This window comes from Agelaius tricolor, unplaced genomic scaffold (genome assembly GCF_023055355.1).
Source record: "Agelaius tricolor isolate 1412-34295 unplaced genomic scaffold, bAgeTri1.0.p SCAF_23, whole genome shotgun sequence".
NCBI lineage: Eukaryota > Metazoa > Chordata > Aves > Passeriformes > Icteridae > Agelaius > Agelaius tricolor.
In genome coordinates, this window is record NW_027269283.1 from 4591237 (window position 1) to 4608080 (window position 16844).

General features: G+C 52.5%; 2 protein-coding genes across 3 annotated transcripts; both read right to left on the reverse strand.

Moving 5' to 3' along the window:
- Nucleotides 1-214: 214 nt before the first annotated feature.
- Nucleotides 215-8063, reverse strand: BLCAP (BLCAP apoptosis inducing factor). Its single transcript, XM_071447104.1, has 2 exons — nucleotides 7830-8063; nucleotides 215-1830 (listed from the first exon to the last, which is right to left on the reverse strand). The coding sequence occupies exon 2, from the start codon at nucleotides 1739-1741 to the stop codon at nucleotides 1478-1480; it is 264 nt and encodes an 87-aa protein (XP_071303205.1). The 5' UTR covers nucleotides 1742-1830; nucleotides 7830-8063; the 3' UTR covers nucleotides 215-1477.
- Nucleotides 8064-10738: 2675 nt separating this feature from the next.
- PIGT (phosphatidylinositol glycan anchor biosynthesis class T) lies at nucleotides 10739-16217 on the reverse strand. Of its 2 annotated transcripts, none has more exons than XM_071446578.1 (12): nucleotides 16007-16217; nucleotides 15462-15639; nucleotides 14401-14528; nucleotides 13819-13919; nucleotides 13577-13663; nucleotides 13242-13329; nucleotides 13070-13167; nucleotides 12611-12776; nucleotides 12321-12489; nucleotides 11617-11883; nucleotides 11415-11498; nucleotides 10739-11282 (listed from the first exon to the last, which is right to left on the reverse strand). In XM_071446578.1, exons 1-12 carry the CDS (start codon nucleotides 16194-16196, stop codon nucleotides 11030-11032), a joined length of 1809 nt encoding a protein of 602 aa, XP_071302679.1. In that variant the 5' UTR covers nucleotides 16197-16217; the 3' UTR covers nucleotides 10739-11029. The 2 variants fall into 2 exon arrangements, with proteins under 2 accessions (XP_071302679.1, XP_071302678.1); XM_071446577.1 differs by having other exon boundaries at nucleotides 11617-11782; nucleotides 12321-12521.
- Nucleotides 16218-16844: the final 627 nt, after the last annotated feature.

The following is a 16844-nucleotide window of genomic DNA, read 5'->3' on the forward strand; positions in this document are numbered from 1 at the left end:
TGAGGCTGTTTAGGAATTGCCAGTCTGGCTCCCAGTCAGCCCAAACAGTCAAGAAGAGTCAGTACCGGGAGCCACAGGGCAAACAGGCTCTGCCTCTTGCTGGGGACTCTGGGGGTTGCTGTGCTGGGAACAGGAACGATGCAGGGACACGTGATTGCTGGGCTAAGGCATCCACAATGAGCAGCCAATGCATCATGCTGGGCAGGAGGCCATAGACCAAAGTTTATAAAGCTTTATTAAACATTTTGAACAGCTGTGCAATGAACAAACAATACTCTGGAAGTTTCACAACCTCATAGCTTGAACTGCCTCAGGACAGCAACAGCCACTTCTGCTGCTCTCCACCAGAAGACTGAAGGAAAGACAAACAGATGGCAAAGGGGAGGGAAAGTTTAGAGGTAAGTGTTTTGTGCCAACCTCTAAGGCTTCTCACAAACCAACCTCTGCCCCAGGCTGTAGGCCTGACCACCATCACCTTGGATTCTTGCCATCCTTCTGCCAGGGAAGCTGGAGACACCAGGCATTTTTCCAGCCTCTGCCCTTCTCTAGTCAGTAGCACCAGCACCTTCTGTCACCTCTGGCCCAAAACCATTATCTCTGAAAATGGTTGAAGCATTTACTGCTTCAAGCCATGCCTCCACCTCATGGATCCTCTCCTGCCCTGCCCACACCCAGCCTTTAGGGCTAGCATGAGTTCTGTAGGGTAAAGTTCACAGTGGCTTCCAAAACCCTGTGTCTTGCAGCATGCTGGTTCTTCCTCCCAATGGTCAATACCTTGGTAAAACCAGGACATGGAAGAGGAGGGGAAGAGAGAGTCTCTACTGCCTGTCAGGCTTTATAAAAGCAGCAGCATAAGTGAGGCTTTCAGGCTGGGATCTCGGAGCAAAGAGTTCAGAAAGCACTTGGGCAGTGCACACATCTCTTTGGCAGGCTGAGCAGGAGGAGATGACTCAACTGCCTCTGGCTCCAGCAGCTTTTGGCCAAGTCCATTTGTGAGCTGTTGCACTCGCCCTTGATCAGCAAGGTGGGAAGGCTGGCTCCCCACAAAGAGAGACTGAGAGAATCTTGCAGCTATTCAAGCAGGATCAGTGGGCCAAGAGCCCTGAGTTAGACCATCATGGCCTAATGCAGACATTTGTGTGTCACAACTCCAGCACTCCCAGCTGGGCAGGGCCAGCAGCTCAGGCTTCCAGCAGTTCTCAGTTGAGAGGGCTGGTGTCTGCTCCCGGTGATACGGGAAAGAAAAAGAAAGACTTCTGCTCCTAAAAAAGCAGGTGGTACTGCCAGAGTTCACACAGTAAACGAGTCGATTTCACAGGCAGAGTGGGAAGAATTTGCCACTCCAGTCCACGCACAGTTACAGGAAATAGGTTGTCCTTACTCCAGTCCCACACCCAACACCCCCCTCCTCCCCAGCCCCACCCCTTTTTTAAAAAGCAAAACAAGAGCCCTCAGCAGACTGGAAGATTATGATTTTCTAGGTGCCCACTATGCTGGGATCGTGAGCTGATTCTGGTAACTGGGATCCTGTGCAATGATACAAGAAGCAGTTCCCCCAGCAGCTGTAGCAGATGAGGAATAGAGCTGCCAGGAAGACCAAGGCACAAATTGTGCAAGGTTTCCGTTCCAGGAGAAAACTGAGCAGGTAGAATCCCATGAACATCGAGTGACTGAACCACAAGGCTGGGTTGAGGGGTTTGGGTATGAGCAGGACAGGTAGCAACCACTGAAGGCAGTACATGGTGGGTGGCTGGCTGGGGCCTCGCTGGCAGTAGCAGTCAGATGTGCTCCAGAACAGGCTCCAGCAACTCCTCCGGAGGGCAGGCTGCTCTGTAGGGAGGAGGAAATGTCAGACTCTCAGAAAATGAAGGGAAAAAAATCAACTGACATTCTTCTAAAGCTTTATTTACTCCCAAGCATCATATGCTGATGGTTGAACTCCCAGTACTAAATTCTGGTGTGTCTTGGAGCTGGTGGAAAGCTCCCTGCTTTCTGAACCACTCAGCTGGGGACAGGATCAGCTAATGCTGGTATAGAAATGCATCCTGTGTGCTCTGTTACTCAGGCCTTTATCCAGGCTAACAAGTGAGACCCTTTTAGCACAGTGCAGGTACAGAAAGGGAGAGGTGGAAATGGGAAACAAGCTGTCACAGCCTTCCCTACACACATTGATCCAAGACAGTCCAAAGGCTTGGAGTGATGATATAAAGAAATGCAATTGAAGGGTAATCATTATTTGGTGCTACAGAGAAGTGTTAAGGAAGCATTAGTGTAAGGAATTGTTCTGCACACAAACAATGAAGTGTTCCAGCAGGACAGCACCAGACCCAGCTACACATCAAGGTACCCAGGAAAGCCCTAGCAGTGTCCAGGCTGCAAAACAAAGGGGAGGACAGTCCCAGCTTAAAGATTTATAATCCTTGCCAAACAGCTAAAGTCAGATAAGATGAAGTATGTGAATAGATCAAACGGGGGGACAGGCTCAGAATGGCAATTTCCATTAAGTGCTGTAAACACAGGATTTCCTCACTTGGATTATTATAAAACCCTTTGGAAACTGGGCTTTAAGGGCTTTCCTAGGCAGGGATGGCAGCATGCTGCAAGTCCAGAAAACCTGCTCCTACCTTCAGCAACCCCCTCAATGACATTAAGTGTGTGCTTTTGTTTTTTCCTTTGAAGCACTACAAACCCCTTCAAGAATTTCAAATGGCTTTAGAAACAATAAATGCCTCACCCCCACCAAGAAGAGGCTGGTGGGGACAGCTCCTTGCAGAAAGCCTTGTGTCTGCAATCACTCAGTGGAGCAGTGCTCCCTCAGAAGGATGAAGGGCTCAGCCGAGCCTGTCAGGATTACAGCTGGGGGGTGGGAAGGTTAGTAGGATGAAGGAGTGAGAATGTAAACAAACAGCACATTCCACTGGCTCCTGTTGGCAGGAGAAGGGATTTCCTGGCAAAGGGAGGGAGAATGAGGGATTGCAGAGAAAAGCCAAGAGAAAACCACAGGAGGTTCTCTTCCAAAAGAGCTCTGAGGTCAGACTTGTCTCGCAGGTAGCAATGGGCTCTGCTGTCAGCAGCAGGAAATGCTGCCATCCTGAGCAGCACCATCTATTGTACTTTAATGTTAGTAAGAAAATGCAGGCCAACATCTCCAGCAGCACAAACATTATGTGGGGAAAGTACATTGTGCTGGTGCTCCTGCAAGGGAGTGTTCTCCAGCAGAGAGAGCAGCTGGAGTTCCATTAGTAAAACTAAGCTGCAGCTCAGTAGCCAAAGAGTAAGGAAAAAGTTATTTTATGCTGCAATACAGATAAAGCCAAGTCACAGGAATAAAGCTCCCAATGTTAGTCCTGTTTTAGGCAGGTCACTCACTTGCACCTTTAAGAGCAAGTCTAGTCCCAAGCCTTTTCCCCCATCTGTAAAGTGGAATTAGCTATTACTCATTTCATAATAAAACATGCTCTCTGCTTGCCTTTGTGAATTGCTCAGATGTCTCTGGAGTAAACAATACCACAGAAGTACTATAGAACTTTTTTCCAAGGGGAAGAATGGAGAGAAAAAAAATCTAACAACAAATATTTGAACAGGAAGGTAATTAAATCCCATCACCCAAGTTTTCAGTTCAGACTGCATTGAATGCAGCAAAGTTGTACTAAATCAATGATCTGCAGCTGCTTTAATCCTCCTGAAATGTTCCCTTCTTGAAGTTTCCTGCATTTTTTTCTCACAAGTGCTCCAAACACCAAGCATTAAAAATCAGTGCCTAAACACCACCTTATGTTTTTGCCAGATCCAGCCCTAAGTTGCATCAGCTTGACTTCTGTGGCAATTTGTGTCAGCTGTTCTCAAAACTTTAGTTTAAAATGCCTACTTTGCTTTGGGTTTTCTGTCTCTAAAGAAATGGGTAAAGAACGTGTCTGTTAAGTAGCAAAAGGCTGAAACAAAGAACTAGAATTTTTCAGAACTAATGTCACAAATCTCTCAGCTTTAATAGGGTCATATCTCACTATTGAGCCTTTAGCCCCAAACTTTACAACTACAGTTAGAAAATAATTATAATTTGTGTTGTAGCTACACTTTGTACTTCATGGTCTGGCCTCCTCACTCCTACAATGCTCTTAACAATAACACTCTAAATACTGAGTTGATTTTAAGTGTCTAAGCTTCACTTAAGCAGTTCCTACAAACACAAAGCCACCTCACAACAAGTTACTCATTTTTAAATATTAGTACTTCCTGCAAGAACCAGCTGCTTGTAGCAATCAATGCAAACACTGCAGAATAAAGAACCATTTAATAGCAGTTATTCTTACTATGAAGTTTCAATGCCAATGCCTTTCAACCTGCAAACCTCTTGGATTTCTGCCAAATGCAGCCATTCAAACAGCTGCTCTTTGTATCTGTAGCCAGTTTGCTTTTATTCTCAGGAGTCCCTTCACTACCAACCAGTTAAAGGCTGAGGACCCTCTGCTGTATCCCACAGCTGATCCTGTACTAAAAGTAAGACCAAGTACTTACTACAGGAGCTGCTACAGTTCTGTCTCCCTCAAGGGACTTTCCACCAGTAAGATATGTGCTCTTCACTAGAGATTCTCTGTACAGCTGGCACTGAGACTGAGTTCTCTTTACACTCTATTGATCCAAGAGAAACAGCACCTCCTGCTATCAGCTCTTTACTGAGCAGGGAACATTCTCCTTCGTGCCCAGGACAGCAAGATCCTTCTGGAAGCCACAACAATATTTGGTTTTGCCTGGTTTCTCAAGCAAGGTGAAATTTGCAAATTAAAGATTCCTACTTTGTTGTCTTTGTCCCCTTCTCACAACCCAAGCCAAAGATTACCATGTTCCAGAGCAAATAATAAGCTGTCACCCAACAGGACTGGTTTCACAACTGCATCCTGTTTTCCCTCAGCCAGCTGCTCTTGTTCTCCCCTGCCTGACTCACCTCTTGCCTCAGCCAGCCCCGTGTCCCACTATCCCCAAACCTGCCCCTGTGCTGCTCCTCATGTCACCTGATTTGGTGGCCACTCATGTTTACCTGACAGCTCCTTCCCACTTCCTCCTTTCATCCCTCCACAGCTCTTGGAGCCACTTGAACTCACTTCAGACCCCTCAGCAGCAGAGCTGGTGATGCTCCCACTGTGTCCCAGTTTGATCTCCACGTGCTGCCAGAGCCTCCTCTGCCAGTTCCTGCAGGCAGAGGAGCAGCCAGGGGAGGTTCCCTGCACACCTCCTTAATAAGCAAGCACCAGCACTTTTCCACATGCTTATTAGCTGGCTTCCATTGCACTGCCAGCCCTCCCTGCTGTCATCTTCCCTCCCAAAAACATTCAGGTCCTACTGGTGTGTGTTTGTGTGGAGGATTTTGGAATTCCAGTGCAAAGGCAGCAGCAGACCTTTCCCAGGCAGAAACAAAATCTCAATTATGACAGGTCTAGGGTGAGTAGCACACAGCACTGCTTTGCAATGGATCAGTCACGTTTTGGAATAAATCCATCTGAGGAGCTAGCAAGCTGTTCCTTCATATTCTACAGACTAACTCAGCAATCAACACACTGAGAGGTGTTCCTACACCACAGGTTTGGCACATCACTATGTCAATACCAAGTCTGTACCTTTCTCAAGAACGTTTGAATTTTTTAACAGTCCATTTACCCTGCAAGGGGAGAATAATCAGCCAGCCTTCCCTAAGCACTTCAAGGGTAAGCTTGTTCAGCCCTTACAAAGGCAGCCTTTAAGCCAGTGCTGTCCACACAGAACTCCCCAAGCAGATGCTGCAGAAAGAGTCTCCCAGGCTGAGAGCTGAAAGGTCTGCAATAAAACACTGAGTAACCTTTTTATTGGGGCGTGCTGGTATCATCCTCCCCCTTTCCCAAAAGCTGAAGTCTCTGCTTGTGATGAAAAGCCACACTGGTTAGATAAAAGTCTTTTAAGTCATCCAGTGCACATAAACTGAAGAGGAAGGCTCAGGGATGTGTTTCTTACCTACAATGCTCACCTGTCTGCTTAAAATTGTTTTACTCAAAAACCCTGTCACAAATACTAACTGATGTGAGTGGGCAGTGCTTCACACTGCCAGCGTGTGCTCAAAACCAACTCAAATATCACACAGCACCCAAAACAGCTGCTGAAAAATACACAACAGCTAAAGCCCTGGGACAAAAAGAGAGCTGAAGAACTATCAAGTGACAAGTTTGAAGAGTTCAGCTAAAAAAAGCAACAGCAGACCAGCTCCCCAGATGCCAACCTTCTGTCGTAAACCCAAGAACCATAACTGCTCAAACTTTAAGACCTATTTGCAGCAGGGATTAACTTCTCTGGGTTTTTTTTTAGTCTTGCCACTATTATTTCATTTTTTTAAATAGCTTTATCTGCTGGTATGACTCAGCTGGAAAGAGTGAGTCTATACTTTTTGGCAAAGGCCTTACCCTAGTCTTGGATCATGCCTTGGACACTTTGAGTGGAGTCAGAAATGGTGCAATATAATTCACAACAGCTTCCAAAAAGAGCAACAAATCCTTTACTAACCAAGCCTTGGGGTTAGTATTCTGATTTCTCAAGCTAGACACAAGCCAAAGCAACCCACTTGGTGAAAAGTGGAGGCTCTCTGTTGGGCCACTCTTGTCACCCCTTCCAAAGCTGCCCTCTGAGCTTCATTCCTGATGGGGATGGATGAGCTTTTATCCAGAGGCAGCACCCACTCCATCTGCAATGCCCTCACAGCACCAGGGTGAATCCTTCTCCACTCATGAGCAGGAAGGCAGAGGAGACATCCAAACTAAAACTAATTGTTTTTCTCAGAGAGCTTAGAATGGGCCTGGAAATCATCAGGAATCAGAGGAGCAGAAGCTCTTAAGTCAGCCAGCTCTGTGATGGGAAGAGATGCCAGCAGTCACAGCTGCCATCTGAAGTATTACTACTTCCAGTTGTACCAATTCAGAGTTCCTCATTCCCACCTTCTGCCTTTGTCTAACTGCCACAGATCACAGCTTCCAGGCCCATTCCAAGTTCCCTGAGAAAAGCAGTTTTAATTTAGACCTCTTCTCTACCTTCTGTGCCTTCAGCAGGCTTCAGAGGTCCAAAGAGAGCCTGATAAGGGCGAGTTTTCTGCATCTCAGATTAGGAAAGGCAAAAATGCTGTTTGGGCAGCTATGAAGAGTTATGACCTCCTGCAGTTTGAAAAGACAAAGGTTACTGCACTATGACAGTATGACAGTACTTGCAAGGTCCATTGAAATGTTTCAGTACCAAGGAAGTATGAGAGAGTTCAGCATGCTGTGGGCTGCATTTAAGAGCTTGTTTTTCCTCTTCTCTTGCACTTGCATGTCTGGGATATCATGAGCAATGTTCCTATGACAGAACCGCTTGTAAACTCACTTTGTAGCTGGCTCAAAGCACGTATGGGTGCTCGGGGAGGGCGCCTGGCTGGGCTCAACAGTCTGTATTCACAGATTATCACAGAATAACCCGGGTTGGAAGGAAACCACAGGGCCCATCCCGTCCAGCTGCCTGGACAAAAGCTTGTCAGAGCATTGTGCTGCCCTGGGGAGAAACGGGCCCGGCTTTCCTTTCAGAAGGCGCTAACGAGAGCCGGAGAGGTTCGCGGCCGAGAGCAGCAGGAAGGGAGGGAGGGCACACACAGTGCTGTTATTTCCATGCTGGCACCGAGCTCGGGGTCGGTTGAAGCCTTTCCCATCCCGGCGCACTCAGGGCTACGAGCGCGGGGCTCCTCGGCGGGGGCAAACCTTCCCCCTTTCCCCCGGCCGACCCCCGGAGCTCGCAGCGCTGCCCCGCTCCGCCAGCCCCGCCGCTGGGCCCCGGCCCGTACTCACCGCCTCACGCCGCCATCCCGGGGCCGCCCTGAGGAAGGAGGGAGAGGCCTGCCAGGCCTCCCCAGGCGGCCGGGCGGCTGTCCCCGGGAGCGCTGCTGTCCCCGGGAGCGCTGCCGGCCGCGGGGCGCTGCTGCTGCCGCTGCTCGGCCGGCGGGGCGGGGGCGCGGGCAGCGGCCGCTCCTCAGGCGGGTCGGGGCAGCCCCGCGCGGCGGCTGCTGCGCCTGCGCCGACGGCGCTGCGCCTGCGCACGGCAGGGCGGCGCTGGGAGCCGGCCCCGGCTGGGTTCGCGTTTTGTGAAAAGATTTTCGTGTTTGTGGGTGCTTGTAATGAGCCACGCTTGGGCTGTTCCGCCTGGGGAAGAGGAGGCTGAGGGGGGAGAGCTCAGCGCTGCTTACAGCTTCCTCAGGAGGGGCAGCTCCGGTCCTCAGCGCTGCTTACAGCTTCCTCAGGAGGGGCAGCTCCGGTCTCTTGGCTCTCATGAGCAGTGACAGGAGCCGAGGGAATGGCCTGAAGCTGGGTCAGGGCAGGGTTAGGTTGGGTATTAGAAAAGGATTTTCACCCTGAGGGTGGTCGGGCACTGAACAGGCTCCCCAGGGCAGTGGTCACAGCCCTGAGCCTGTCTGAGTTCTAGAAGCGTTTGGACACCGCTCTTAGGCACAGGGTGGATTCCTGGGGTGTCCTGGGCAGGGCCAGGAGCTAGACTCGAGGATCCTGAGGGGTGCCTTCCAACTCAGAATATTGTGTGGTTATTATTCCATTGTGGTTATTATTCCATTCCATTTGCACGCTCCATTGCACCTTGTACTGTGCTGCCTCAGAGCCAGGGAGAACAGGGAGGCTGGGCAGGGACCACTCCAGGCCATCCCTCCAGGCCCCTGCTCTGCTGGGTCCCCTCAAGCACAGTGCTCTGGATCACCGTGTCCAGGGGGACGGGAATATCTCAGTGCAGCCTGTTCCACTCACCCATGCAGTAAAGTTTTTCATGTCCAGGTGGAACTTCCAGTGTTCCTGTTACCTCATCCCACTGTTCAGCACCCTGGCTCCATCCTCACAACACCCTCCCTGCAGCTGCTCATGGGTAGTGACAAGCTCCCCTCTCTGTCATCTCTCCTCCAGCCTAAAGAGCCCCAGCTCCCTCAGATTTCCTTGTAAGACAGATGCCATCTTCACAGCCCTCCCCTGACTCACCCCGGGAAGCTCCATGTCTCTCCTGTACTGAGTAACCCAAGGAAAGAAGAAAAACAGCCCAAGAAAAACAAAACCCAAAACCCCAAAGACCAAGATTTGGCATTTTCACAACCATTTAAAACCCACCCAGCCACAGTTGCAGGGCCACCCACATTTCCCACAGTTTTCCACTTGGCTGGCCTGTGCATTTTTGATAGTTATGATAAGACCTGCTCTCCCACTGGCTCTACAAGCATGTATCCAGCCTGGGAGAGTTTCCCTCTGCTCTGCCATTATTCTGGCCTGACCTTTTTATGGGGTGTTTAAAATTCCTGGTTTATGGCACTGCATAGGAATGGCCCTAAAGCCTTTGGCTGATGCCAACTCTGATGGTTCATAGTAAAAATAACTACTAGATGCCAGCTATGATTCCCATGGCACTCAGGGGACTTTCAGGATCCCACCCCACACCAGCAGCAAGCAGGCTTCACCCAGGGAACTGGGCTGCTCTGAGCTGCTCCAGCACATGATGCTGGTTGCAGTCTGCAGGACTGATACTGGATCCAACTGATACAACTTGAGGTCTCCAAATCCTTTTGCAAACTGCAATGTGGACCCTCATGCCTAAGACTGCTGTGGGAGCTGTGTGCTCGCTTGGGTTTTTTTTTGGTTGCAGCTCCAGCTTTCTATAAAGAAATTCCATTTTGCACTTGCAGCCTGGCTGGCAGGGCTGTGAACTCCCAGCCCTGAGGCACCTTTTTCAGCAGGCAGGAACACAGAGGGATCATCCAAAACTTGTATTTCAGCAGGCTCTGCAGGCTGCACGGAGCCATCCAGTGGAGTGGATCTGTAAGGAGCTGCAGAGTAAAAAGCATCTCTGGCATGGAAGGGAAAGGTAATCCCAGGCTAGTGGGAACAGCTTGTTCTGTGCAGGACAGGAGGCCATGGGGTTTTTATGGCCTTTCTGTTCAACAGAAGCTTTTAAAGGACCTCTGGCTGTGCTCTGCTTTGGTTCTGGAGAGTATTTCTTCCAGTGATTTCCCTGTCCTTTGTTTAGCTGGTTGTAAGCAGTGTCTGTTGCAATCACAAAAGCCACATCTGAGATGGAAAGGGTGTAGCCCTGAAAGCAGCACTGTCAGAGGCCAAGCAGCACCACCACTGACCTCCCACTGCTCTGGGTGAACCACAAGGTGGTAATCTGTGTTTTAAGAAAATAACTGAGGAGCACAGTGGTGCCAGTGCTCCTGCATTCCCAGCCCAGGGCTGGCTGCAGCTCAGCACTTGGGGTCTGCTGAGCCAAGGCTCCTCAAAGCCCCAGGGACACTGTGGGTGCACAGGAGAATCCTGTGCTGTGGCAGAGGGCTGAGCAGGTGGAGGGTTTCAAAATCCTGCAAAGAGAAGTTGTGAGCAAGAAAAGCTTTTTCCTATGAACGAAAATAAACCCTTGCTGTTGGTGAGGGGGCAGACATACCCTGTGCCCAATAATTAATTTGCAAACTGACTCCAATGTGGCCAAGTCTGTCAGGACACATATGTATGAAACAAGACAATTGTGAAAGGTGAGATGTTAGAGCAGATGAATTCCTCTCTTTTCAGCAGATCAAACCCCCTTGCCTGGTCCTGCCTGCATCAAATCCCAGCTGATCCAGGCAGTGTGCTACAGACTTGGCAGCTCACAGCCTTAGAGGGTCAACTCTGCCCATGAGCTGAGAAAGCAAAACCAACCAGGAGCAGCACAAACGTACAAAACACTCCAGTTTACTTCCAGCACCATTCCCAGCATCTAAGTTACACCTCTCCCAAACAGAAATCTTACTTTTCCCAGTCCCACAGCAGTGCAGTTCAGTAGTCAATGGGCTTAGAGCCATTTCCCATCTTAGCAATGGAAGTGATCTTTCAGCTTATTGGATCCCAAAGAGAATTCCTGGCAGCAAAACAGAACAAGCTGCTTCCAGCAAGACAAGAGGCAGCAGTGCTCTGCTGTCTGTCTCCCCACAGAGCCCTGCAGGCAGTGCTGGCTGCCCTGGCCCCTCTCAGAGCGGGGGCACCCCCCTGAATTTTCGGATGACGTTGGCCAGCCGCTTGGCCAGCCCGCCCCGGCTGGGCTCCTCCACGTGGAACGTTCTGGTCAGCAGGTTGTAGAAGGAGCCGTAGCACACGGCCACCACGGTGCAGGTGAGGCAGATGACGTTGTAGGGCATGCTGAAGTCTGGGGTTGGCAGGTTCACCAGCAGTGGCTCCGTGTACAGGCGCACAAAGTAGCTGGAGCCATCGGAGGAAGGAAACCTGGAGAGTGGAAGAAGGAAAGGCAGGGTCAGCCTGCACAGGACCAGTGCTTGGTGCTCACCAGAGAGGATGAGAGCAGCTACAGCCCACAGGTTGTGGCACAGCCCTGCTCCCCAGCACAAGCACACTCACAGTGAGGTGAAGAGAGGGCTCTGCTCCACATCCATGTCCTTCATTGCAGTGACACTGGGCACCAGGGCACTGAGCACAGATGAACTAAGGGCACAAAGAACACGCCAGTGTCAGTCCTGACAGCAAAGACATCTCCAGAGACTTGGGCAGTAAGTCCTATGCAAAGCCCAGAAAGGGATGAGGAGCTGAGGAATGTCATTACCCAACATAAAAGCCATGATTGGGGTCAGGTGGGTACTCTGTCCACTTCAGTAAGGCCCTCTCAAACTGGATTGTGATCTTGGTGACGGAGTTGGCTGGCAGCTGGATCAGCATTTCCAAGAGGTGAGGCCGGCTCCGGTCCTGGGCTGGCTGGTAGTGGATGTAACCTAACCCCAAAGAGATTTCCACAATAGCCCCAGGGGAGCCTTGTCCAATCTCACATTGCCTGGACATCTCCCATGAGGCGGGTGCTCCTACTTCCAACGTCCTGAGAGAGGTTTTCTGGGCAAGTGAAGATGTACCCATAGCAAAAAGTATGTGTTAAAGCTAAATTTAGCTGGTCTTTAAAGCTACAGACCCATGACGGTCAGGTATTCATAAGGAAAGGTTTAAATGCAAAAGAAAACCCAATTATCAGTTTTAAATTGAGCTTCCTGTGCTACAAAAGTTAATTCATGTTGGTTTAAACCCTTATTGGATTATGAAACACTATCCATGTGCCTCTTATAAATAAAACTGACTTAATGTTCTTATCTGCTGTGAGCACTGAACTTGGGGCTAAGAAAACATCCTAAAATGTTTTGTTTCACAATCCAGCTTCCCAGTGACCACTGGGGTCTGAGGGAAGGGACTAAACCATCTTTGGAATGAGCTGCTCATGCCAAGGGAATGGGGTGGCATGTGCAGCTTGGAGGGTTCACTCACTGGGCTTGTTTTCCTTCCCTTTGGTGATGATGGTCAGGGTGTGCACGTAGAGGCGCAGGTACCAGGGCACAGTCTCCAGCAGGATCACGGGGAAGGCTCGGTAGGGGTGGGTGTTGTAGATGAGGGTGCAGATCTCCCCGGTCTGCAGCCCATACCCCCCCACGTAACGCTGAGCATGGAGGGTGGGAATGGGCATTTCCGCTGTGGAAGAGCAAGGACAGCAGAGGGGTGATTTTCAGCCCTGGAGCCCTGGCCAGTGGTGCAGATGAAGTGAAGTTCTGCTCACTCACAGCTGTCTTGGGGCCGCTTCCACTTCAGCTGCACATTGAGGCTGCGAGATGTGTTGAAGAGGGAGGGGCTCAGCAGGTCATAGACAGCATAGGTTCTCCTGTCTCCCTGGACAATAGCTTCATGTACTGATGTTGGAGGGGGGGACACTTCCAGAAGATCCTTTTCCTGAGGAGAGCAAATGGACCATGAAAGGAAAAAGTGCCCCTTGAAGAAACTGGCAGCACTGGGCAAAGTCCCCCCCAGGTAGCCCTGAGCTTTGCCACCCAACAGCCAGCTCTGTGCTCTTGCTAACATCACCAAGCTCATCCCCTCAGCCCTCCTCAGAGCAAGGAAATCACCTCCCTTTCTTAGCCCCTGAGAGGCCAGGCCATGCAGAGGATGGAGGTGAGGATGTTTCACAGCCACATGAAGTGGCTGAACTGAGGGAGCAGGGCATGCTTTCTGGCCCATGAGCTTACCTTGTTCTTGGGGGAAATGTCAACGTAGACTTTGCTCTGCGATGCCAGAGGACACGTGTCAGTCAGTGTGCGAGAGAACATCTTAAACAGGGACCAGTCTGTGGGAAGCAAGGTCAGCTGGCAGGTCAAGTGCTGCAGGCTGGGAGCACTCCAGCACAGCCACCACGCTTACCTTTCTTTCCTTGGCCACTGGAAAAGAAGTCAAAGACCACAGTGAGGGTCTGTCTGAGCTCCCAGGACAGAGCCAGGCAGGAGGCATCCTGGACAAGAGACAAACAGCTCTGATCACACTTTCTGGATGGGGAGGACACCAGGATGGAGCTGGACCTCCACCAGGATTGCAAGATTTCCATTGGGGTTACCAGAGAAACAGGATGACAGCTGTGTTAGACACAGTGAACCCATCTCAGGGTAGCTGGGCAAACCAGTGTGATACTTTGCAATGAGACAAGGGGGCTTTGGATTTTCTCTTGGGGTGCTCAGGGAGGGAACTGAGCCAGCACTTACCCTGCAGATGGGGCGGATGTGGACTGCCTGGGAATGGTAACTGCTGTGGAACAGGCGCTCAGCCTTCAGCAGCACAGCCAGCCCAGCCTGCAGGGAACAGAGGAGAAACTTAGCCCTGCCCTGTCCTCTGCTCCCACCGAGAGAAAGCCCTGAGGGAACTTCCCAGTGCATGCTCCCAGATTGCTGCTGGGAGCCCAGCTCCATCTGGAGTGGCCCAACTGAGCACAAGGACTTGTCCTTACCTTTGAGCCACATGGCAGCAGCTTCTTCCAGGGGGTGAGGTTCTCTGTGCAGACGACTTCCCGGGGCAGGACAGCATAACGCAGGAGATGGTGATCTGTCCCTGGGCAGGGAGAGGGAGGAGAGCAGGCTGGGATTGCTACAGGCATGAGCACAGCAGCAGTGTTCCACCCCCAGTGTACCCCACATCCCACCACCCTCTCAGTATGCCTGAAATGCTGTGAGCTCCACCAGAAGTAGACCCCACTCTGTTCAGAGTGATTGGAAAGAATGATAAGGATACATCCTAGAAGATCTTTTTTGTGAGTGCCTTAAATCCTGTAGTCCTCACTGTTTCATAAAACACTTTTCATAGAGACAGATAAGGGCCTGGGAGCACCTGCCATGTATTACTTGTGAGTTTTCTCTGTTTAAAATCAAGTGTTGTTTGTAGGGAGAGGAAATCCTTCCCAGGAAAGGTTAACAGATGCTGTTGTACACACCCAGACCCAGAGTCATTGCAGGACCTGCACCTGGAATGCTGGCATTGGCACAGGACAGAACTAAAATGAGAGGCAAGAGTGAGAGAGCAGAGCCAGGCTCACCATTGGCTAAACCCAGGGGTTTGAAGGATGCTGTTGGAATCACTGTGTTGGTCGAGTCAATGAAGTTGAGAGAAGCACAGAATATTCCCGAAAGGATGTTACTCAGTTCCTTCCAGGCTTTGTCAACACTGTGTGAGAACAGACACCAGAGATTACTCAGCAGCTCAAATCCTTGAAAAAACAAGTGTTAAGTCAGTAACATTCAGAAAATACAGCGGGGTGACCACATTGGGTTACCAAAGCTGCATGGAGTGTGCAGAGAGACTGCTGGGCTGGCATTCTCCAGCTCTCTTGGTATTTTATTCTGACACATCAGATCTGAGGGACACACAGCAGGGCCTCACAGGCATCAGACCGCCAAGGGACATGGTGGTGGGCACAGCTGGTATGTGAGGAGAGAGACCAGGGGAGCAGGGAGCACACAGGAGGTGATGTGTGTGAATGGGGAAGGGGCTGTGAGGCCCAAAGCAATGCCTTGGTGCAGCTCCAAAGGCTGACCCAACCAGCAGACAAGGGATGGGACACCTGCAGGGAGGAGAGAGCTCTGTGAGTCCCCACAGGGCTGCTGCAGCTTGAGCAGGGCTGGTGTGCTAAGGGAGATGGTGACAGGTATTGGATGGGACTCAAAGGAAGTGAGTCATGGATGAGAGACCAACATACAGCCCCACTGTATTAGCGCAGCAAGGGTCCTGCAATCCCCTCTGAACCCTCATCCCCCATGCTGTTTTCCCCCAATGACACACACACCCACTGCTTGGTTAGATCAGTGTTATTTCTCTCTGTGCCATCATTAAGTGCTTGTCATCACAGAGCCCACAGGGGAATTACTTGGGCATTTAATGAACAAGGGTTTGCCCTCAGCACCACATCCTGTCCTGTGAACAGATGGGGTATGTTCTGTGGCTTTTTTAAAGCTACTCCTGGGCTCTTCTTTCCAGCAGACATTTTTCAACCCAGGAGGCCCACTCACACACCATGGCTGCCTCAGGAGTGACAAACAACAGCTCCTAGGAGCAGTGGCCACAGAGGGGACCCAGAGGGTCCATGTCTGGGGTACCTACTCGGTGACCGTGGGCTGGAACCAGACCCAGAGCTCAGCGCCAGCGGGTGCCTGGAGGGGCGGCTGCCCCCAGTAGCGGGTGCGCCAGAAGCCCTGGGTGAGCGCGAGGTGGAGCTCCCGCACGCCCAGCGCTGCCACCAGCCGCCCCAGCGCCTTCGGGAAGAGCCTGTAGTGAGAGACTGTGGGCAGCGTCAGTCCCTGCCCCTCTCATCCCCTTCCCGACATCACACCAGGGCCTGCCCCAGAGTGACATCACCGACACTGCCTCTGCTTGCGCCATCACACACAGCCTGATTGCGTCACGGCCCCGAGCCCCCCCGTGTGATGTCACCGCTCCGTCCCCACAGCCTCTGCCCTGTCCCTGCTCACCTCACCCCGCCTCTGACGTCACTCCCACCCTTGACGTCATAGCTCGATGCAAACCATCACGTTGCGCGGTCCCTCCGCGATACCCCCGCCCATGCGCACCGTCTCAACCAATAGCAGCGCGGTCCGCCCCGGACCAGCCAATAGCGGCGCGGTCCGCCCCGGCCGGGCCCGCCCTACCTGCGCCCCGCTGCAGGTCCGCGTCCCAGCGCGTGCGGAACTGGAAGGTGGCGGCCACATCGCCGGTGGGCAGCGGGCTCAGCAGCAGCTCCTCCCGCAGCGCGTCCCGCCGCTCCCGCCCCGCGTCCGCCCGCCCGGGCCCGGGCCCTGCCGCCGCCAGCAGCAGCAGCAGCAGCGCCGCCGCCGCCATCCCACCGCCCGCCCCGCCGCCCGCCCTGCCCCGCTTCCGCTTCCGCCCGCGCCGGCAATGGCGGCGCTTCCGGGGGTGCCATGGAGACGCTGTGAGCGCCGGGCTGTCCCGGCCTGGCACCGGAGCCGCTGCGCGGAGCGAGCCCGGAGCCCCCGCGGGGAGAAGCGCCAGCCCGGCTGTGCCTGCGCCTGCCCCAGCCCAGGGGCGAGCGCCAGCGCTCTCACAGAGCCGCAGAACGTTTGCGTCGGGAAGGACCCAGAGGGGTGATCGCGGTTAACTCTGATGCTGTGAGAGGGCATCGAGCGGCTCTCCGAGCGCTCCCTCCGCCACTCCGGAATCGGTGCTGAGGGGAGGCCCTGGCGCCGTCTCATCTTGGGCGGCTCCCCGTGGGGTGCCCCAGGACGCTGCGAGGACTGTCCCTGTCCCCAGGTGACTTCCACTTCTCAGCCATTCCCGCGGCTCTCCCTCGCTCCTCGGCTCCTTCCCGCAGAGCAGCGCCCATCCCCGGGTGCGGAGCCATCCCGGAGCGCCCCGCTCCCACATCCGCCAGCCCGGGGCCGCCCCCGGGCAAGGGAACGGCAGCCACAGCAAGGCAGCGCCGGCGGTGACGGTCCGATGGCGCTCACAGCATCTCCTGTTCTCCCCGTG

Coding starts and splice junctions, on each gene's coding strand:
- PIGT (XM_071446578.1), bottom strand. CDS start 16,196: ATGGCGGCGGCGGCGCTGCTGCTGCTGCTGCTGGCGGCGGCAGGGCCC. Junction 11,884..12,320: donor AGGGAAGGAAAACAAGCCCA/GTGAGTGAACCC, acceptor AACCTCTCTCAG/GACGTTGGAAGTAGGAGCAC. Junction 11,283..11,414: donor AGCCCTCTCTTCACCTCACT/GTGAGTGTGCTT, acceptor TCCACTCTCCAG/GTTTCCTTCCTCCGATGGCT.
- BLCAP (XM_071447104.1), bottom strand. CDS start 1,741: ATGTACTGCCTTCAGTGGTTGCTACCTGTCCTGCTCATACCCAAACCC.